Genomic DNA, 7,102 nt, shown 5'->3' on the forward strand with positions numbered 1-7,102 from the left:
ATATATATATATATATATATATATATATATATATATATATATATATATATGTATGTGTTCAGACTTGATTTATTTATGTCTTTTTTTCCACAATTACCAAATCTCCCCTGGGGATCAATCAAGTATTTCTGTTCTATTAAATTTACCCTGCGCCGAACTACATTACCCAGACACCCTTCTGCCAACGTGCCACGTCATTACGTCACTCGGTTGGCAAATTTCAACATGGAGGATATCGTATCTGTAGAAAAGAGCCCGGTATGATTTAGTGAGATTGTTTCCTGTGTTTTCCTGTTAAAATCGACAGAGTTTCTGTGGTAGGCTTTTGTAAATTTAAACGTTTGAGTGTTGACTGTCCGTGGGTGTTTGTTGCAACATATTTTACGATGTTTTAGTTCGTGAACAATGCCGAAATATAAACCTGCCAATTCATTCTCTTCTCGGTTTAGTTGCTATGTCATTCAAGCTAGCTGCTAGCTTTAGCATGGTGTTTGTAACCATCGAGAAAATGGATTTACTATCAAATAGACGAGGGTTTAAAACTATATCCACCAAAGAGTGATTAGCTGAGGTGTTTTTTTACAACTTTAACGTAATTCAGTTTAGCTTTTGTGAGCCGGTTTAAGCTCGCTGTTACGGAGCTAAAGGGAAGCTAACGTGAAGCTAGTGTTTGTCTCTGTTGAGTGCAAGATAATAAACGAGATGTTGTTTATCAGCTCATTTTTGTAAAGGTACATTTTTTTGCTGTCATCTTTTCCTGACACGAGTAGTCTTCTTGTTTGTTTGAAATACAGGACAAACTATTTACTAATGCCTGATGTTGAGTAATAGTTTATTCATGCTAAATGTTTTTGTTTGTCATTCAAAGGACGAAATGCCGGCAATACTGACCTCCAGACCTCAGACAGGCCTGTCCTTCCTGGCACCAGAACCAGAAGATATAGAGGACCTTTATAGCAGATACAAGGTATGATACATGATTATACGTGTGTGTGTGTGTTAAGTTATAATCTACCCAAAAAGCATCTATTTATGATTATGACAACGCGTAGGCTTCAAAAGTATATGCCATGTATTGTATAACAGAGCTGTGGTTATAATTATTTTCGATAACGACAAATATGAAACATAAACACTTAAAGCTAACTTGTACAAGTTATTCTCATGCATGGTTTTAATCATCTGAAACGTGTCATTTCAAGTGATACGTGAATGTCCATTCAGTCTGATTATCTGGATAAACTTACAGAGGAATAGACGTACATTTCGCACAGGTCATATTTATACCAGGAAAGAAGCAAGCAGGTTTGTGGTGCTTTAACCTCCAGCAGGCTCTCATCTTTCTTTCTTTCTCCCCATCCTTTTGTTGTGTGTTTGCAGAAGCTGCAGCAGGAGCTGGAGTTCCTGGAGGTGCAGGAGGAGTACATTAAAGATGAACAGAAGAACCTGAAAAAAGAATTCCTCCATGCCCAGGAGGAGGTGAAGAGGATACAGAGCATCCCACTTGTCATTGGCCAGTTCCTGGAAGCTGTTGACCAGAACACAGCCATTGTCGGCTCTACTACGGGTACCTTCAACAACAAAAAACTGCCTTAATATAAAATACATACACAGACTATGAACAATTATGTGCTGCCAATAGAAAAACATAGTCGGCTATGCTCAAAACAGTGACCAAGTGGTTTATGTATAAAAAGATGTTACAGTCCAGTGGGAAATTTTCGAAATAATGTCACAAGTTTTGGAACTGGGCCTGAATCGTCCTGAGGGTTTTGCAAGGGTAGAGTTTAGTTGTTAAACCAGCCCCGTTTTTTGAACTCATTGGCTCTAGCCTCTACAGTCAATTGCTAATATTTCAGGTTTTTCGATGAAGCCAGCTGGTATCTGGACCGACTTCCTCTTTTGAGCAGCAGTCATTGTTTATGGCCCGATTAGCAACTTAAGGTCCAGAGGTCCATGGTATCCCTGTAAACAGATATGTATATATGAATACAGATCAAATAATATCAAAGAGCTATTAAAAAGATACATCGTCGTCAGACAATAGCAGATGGAGTCCGCGATTGCATTTCAGCCAATGCTTTTCGCCTCTCTTATGCTCCACACGCACTGTTTACCTGCATGCAGCCATACCTGCCTGCTCAAATGTGATTTGTAAATGCTGCTCAGATTGAAACAGAAACCAGACCGCTTTAGTAACCCAAAACTTGTCTCGTTGCCTAGAGAGATTCTACATTCCTCTGCAGAATCTTTTAAAAGAGTTTACACCTCTAATTCGCATTCAAAAATAATTGAAATAGAATTTGTTTTGGTGTGTGTCACAACTTAATGTCAAGCTTAATATTAAAGTGGCATTTTATGCACCAAGGAACAATCCGGTTCTTACTAGCATTAAAATTCCAAGACAGGAATAGAAAACGAACTAGTATGTACTAAAAAACCCAAATAATGACTGTGAAATAAATAAAGATTTAGGCTGAGAATAAAAAATTAATGAAATGACAGATGATGCGTACATGCTATATATATTTGAATGCTTTATCATGTTTGGGCTTTCAGAGGCTTAAGAGAGAAACCTAAAGAGATGTACTGTGTACTGTCAAATTTAAATTATTCAGTGTGGAGTACATGTTTTAAATGTGTAATGAGTTCTGTTCCTGTGCTCTTTCTCCTTTTATTCCTGTTCGTTCTGCACTCAGGGTCCAACTACTATGTGCGCATCCTGAGCACCATTGACAGAGAGCTGCTGAAGCCCAACGCCTCAGTGGCCTTGCATAAGCACAGCAACGCCCTGGTGGATGTGCTCCCTCCTGAAGCTGACAGCAGCATCATGATGCTGACGTCGGGTAAAACGCTCAGTACCACTTTCTCCCTGAGGTTTTATGGACAACCAGCTCCCTAACAAAGACAGCCATGCTCATATCTTGAGACACTTTCTATTATTGTCACTAAACATTGTATCATGATTTTTACTGTCAAACAGTCAAATATGGACTATGAAATAAGACTTAATATATGTCTTGATCTGTTGGCCATTAATTATATCTTTCAAAAATAAATATTTGACATTTCTTTGAAGCTGTTGAAGATCAGGGATGTTGTATAAAGTTTACAATGTTTGTAACAAAGCTAACTTTCCTTTTTGCTATGTTTTTTGCTCCCAGACCAAAAGCCAGATGTGATGTATGCTGACATTGGTGGTATGGACATTCAGAAGCAGGAAGTCCGAGAAGCTGTAGAGTTGCCACTCACACACTTTGAGCTCTACAAACAGGTCAGACATTGAAGAGAAATGTGATATTTGTATATGGTCAACAAACTTTTTTCTGATTTTACAAACTCACTTGTCGCAGTGAGTGAAATAACATGGATTCACTCTCTACATAATAACTGACCTATTTCTCTACTTTCTCAGATTGGCATTGACCCACCCAGGGGTGTCCTTATGTACGGACCTCCAGGTTGTGGTAAAACCATGTTGGCCAAGGCTGTGGCACACCACACTACAGGTAAGTCCTCCATCGGTGAACTGTTTATGTTAATTTAAGGTAAAAATCAATTTCCCCCTTTTTATGTTGACAACTTGAGATTGACTCAAACACTTTAAAACATTAATTATGTAATTTTATTTTAAACAACACTGATTACCACTGTCTACAAGTAGTGTAGACCCTGTGTTTTAGTCATGGATTACTGAAAAATTCATCTTTGTACAATCTCTCTGTCCTCAGCGGCGTTCATCCGTGTGGTGGGCTCCGAGTTTGTTCAGAAGTATTTGGGTGAAGGCCCTCGTATGGTGCGCGATGTCTTCCGACTGGCGAAGGAAAATGCCCCGGCCATCATATTTATTGATGAGATAGATGCCATCGCCACTAAGCGTTTTGATGCACAGACTGGAGGTATGAACATGTGTTGCTCACATGTAGACTTGCTGTATACAAACTACATTTTTGTTGTAGGTTTCAGTTTTTTAGGGACAAGCATCACTCTAGTTTATCTTATTGAAGTCAAGGTTGTTATCATGTTTTTGTTTCCTCTGACCTTGTTTTTCTTCTTCTGCAGCTGATAGGGAGGTGCAGAGAATCTTACTCGAGCTGCTTAATCAAATGGACGGTTTTGACCAGAATGTCAATGTCAAGGTGAGTCCACCTGTCTGAGGAAGCTCTTACCTTTCCCCTTGTGACCGCACCATCTCTGCATGTGCTGACCACCTTCAAATAATTGTCAGAACCATTGCCTTTGATACCATAGGTGCATTAAGTCCAGTAGCAAACATTTTGTGTAACCAAATGCACTCCCTTATATCATGATGGGATCATGCTCACATTTGACTCCCCCTTAGGTCATCATGGCCACCAACAGAGCAGATACTCTGGACCCAGCCCTGCTACGTCCTGGTCGTCTGGACCGAAAGATTGAGTTCCCCCTGCCTGATCGCAGGCAGAAACGTCTCGTTTTCTCCACCATCACCAGTAAAATGAACCTCTCTGAGGAGGTCGACCTGGAGGACTGTATCCCTTTTGTTCAGTAACAGTGTGTTTAAGTTGTAAGTGTGTCTGTGTGTATTACAGAGTGATTTTTGAGGGCATTGTGCTCCCTGCTGGATTTGCATAGTACAAAAACACACATTTGTTTTACTTACAGTTTGTGCCAGGAAAATATAGTAAGTTATAATTTGTTAAATGTTTCCTCTTTCTGGCTGGGTATTCTGTTATATAGTATTCCAAAACGTATACAAACGTTTTTGCCCCACGCTTCCTTTTGGCTTTTTCTGACCTTGTTTGTGTATCCTTTGTGGTACTGTGTAAGTCTAGTCAGTCAATAGGGCTTTTCACACTGCACCGGGCTAAGAGAGCTGTTAGCCTGGTGCTTAAGGGCACTCACACAGTCCATCCGTACGGTGCCCAAGCACGTTTCACGGCTAAAGTCTAGTTTGTTTGACGGTTCTGACGTAATTTTAAGTACGCCTGTTCGGACATAGAAAAAAGACGGATGGACCATGCGCAGAGATTTAAAACAATGGCGGCAAAAGGTTCACGTTGGTGTGATGCGGAGGTGGAGTGTTTACTGCAGATTTGATCGGATTAAAATATTCAAAAACAGTCGGACAAATGCACAAAAACTCTGAGGTCTATGTAAAGATTTGTAAACAAAGCAACGCATCGCGATGTAATGACCATCAATACGTGTTACGGCGCGATGCCGTATAGGCAGCAAGAAGCATTCCGCCGAGGCCCAGGTAGTGTGAGATGTGCAATGTGAATCGATAAGGGTAACCCTGGTTTAACAAGGGACAAGGAATAGTCCTGAATATGAATGAATATGCACTGTGAAAAGGGCATAGTTGGGTGGTTAAATAAGTTGATAGGTAGATGCATAACTCAAGAAGCTCATTAAGTTGGCTTAATGTCAGCGATGCTAGAAGCATATCATTGCCAGTGCCACTGTAAATCATCCAACAGGGTAGAGCCTGTGTTATGATGAAGCTGGTATGTTCATAATGGTAAAGCTACAATTTCTAATATTTCAGAGTCAGTCAGTTGGAAACTAGATGTAAGAATTACCTTTTTAAGTGTTTACCTTCCAGTGTTACAAGTATGGGCTTGCACCCTTTTTAATCTTTTACTCAAAATGGCTTCTAAAATGAACTCTGAATCACAAACACAAACCACACAACAGCTGGTTCTTTTGCCAGTTAGACTTTGAGCGAGTTGATAGTCGGTTTACACCGCATCATTTCTTTAAGTTTAAACTCAGCTTTGATACTCCTGATGTGTGTTGCTTGTATTTTGGCACTGCTGTGTTGTTCAGTTGTCCTTAATGGATGTGCAGATGTGGCCAGACCAGACAAGATCTCTGGAGCTGATATCAACTCCATCTGCCAGGAGGTGAGCGAAAGATTTAATAATCTCTTGATTTAACCCCAAACCGTTCTTTTCTTTGTGCAGTGCAAAATGAAAATGATTGAAAAAAAACGATATAATACTTTGTCTATTAAATTACCAATGTTTCAAATAAGAACCTGTTACACTATCTTTGAAGGACCACAAATTTAATATAACCTTCTTTCACATAAAAGTTAACTAGTTCAAAAGCCTTTTTAACCTTTTAACACAATATTTAGCCGGCACAAAGTTGATGCAACACATCGGATAAACATCTGCCACTGCAATCTGTGAATATCGTCTAATTTGCTGATTACAGTCAACAAAGCAAATATTCGCTGGTACCCATTTTTGGCTGATAAATGTGTGCATAAATAATATATATATATAAATATTTTATTCTTTGTTTATTTCTTGTTCTGTCTCAGGCTGGCATGTTGGCAGTGCGTGAGAACAGGTATATCGTCCTGGCCAAGGACTTCGAAAAAGCGTACAAGACCGTCATCAAAAAGGACGAGCAGGAGCACGAGTTCTACAAGTAGAGAGAGAGAAAAAAATACATCCTGACAAAAAAAAGGTGTCCAGACACAAAAGTTTATTATTGATTTACGTCCGTGTGTCTGTATCTACAGTGTGTCTTTTGTGGATTCGCAGTCAATCTGACTTGCATTGGTTTTTGGACTAAATTTATTCAGTGCAGCGCAGGGTCTGACGTCAGATCAGCCCTGTGTCCCCAGCCCTGAAGACACACTACCATGTGAAGGAGTGTTTTTTTTATACAGGCACTCTAAAAAAATATCTGCCCTGACTGTAGCTAGGATTGAACGTTTATCTATATGTACTCGCTCAACAGGACATTACATAAAAATCCATTAAAGATGTTTTCCATAAAAAAATGAATGATGGTCTTTTGTTTTTCTGCCTTTTATAAAACTAGCAGTGTTGTGATTTTTCTTGCATTAAACCCACAGATATCTTGATAGACGGATTCATTGCTCAAATGATTTTTAAAGCAAAAATATTCATTGTCTATGATATAAAATTAAACGCATTATGGTTTTGGACTGTTGGTCGGACTAAAGTAGAAATTTGAATATGTATTAAGGCTTTTTGAAAATTATGTTGTATAGCTTTTCATTATTTTTGGCATTTTACAGACCACAGGATTAATCACCGAAGCCCTGGTTGTCATTGTAGATGCAGTAATTACCTCAACT

At 39.2% G+C, this 7,102-nt stretch overlaps 1 protein-coding gene across 2 annotated transcripts; it reads left to right on the forward strand.

Moving 5' to 3' along the window:
• The first annotated feature begins 201 nt into the window (after window positions 1-201).
• psmc4 (proteasome 26S subunit, ATPase 4) lies at window positions 202-6,768 on the forward strand. Of its 2 annotated transcripts, none has more exons than XM_083918922.1 (11): window positions 202-258; window positions 869-967; window positions 1,381-1,567; window positions 2,700-2,846; window positions 3,165-3,274; window positions 3,416-3,509; window positions 3,732-3,899; window positions 4,063-4,139; window positions 4,343-4,511; window positions 5,833-5,888; window positions 6,314-6,768. In XM_083918922.1, exons 1-11 carry the CDS (start codon window positions 226-228, stop codon window positions 6,425-6,427), a joined length of 1,254 nt encoding a protein of 417 aa, XP_083775048.1. In that variant the 5' UTR covers window positions 202-225; the 3' UTR covers window positions 6,428-6,768. The 2 variants fall into 2 exon arrangements, with proteins under 2 accessions (XP_083775048.1, XP_083775047.1); XM_083918921.1 differs by having other exon boundaries at window positions 228-317.
• The last annotated feature ends 334 nt before the right edge of the window (window positions 6,769-7,102 follow it).

Source organism: Echiichthys vipera (assembly GCF_963691815.1).
Source record: "Echiichthys vipera genome assembly, chromosome: 8".
Lineage (NCBI taxonomy): Eukaryota > Metazoa > Chordata > Actinopteri > Perciformes > Trachinidae > Echiichthys > Echiichthys vipera.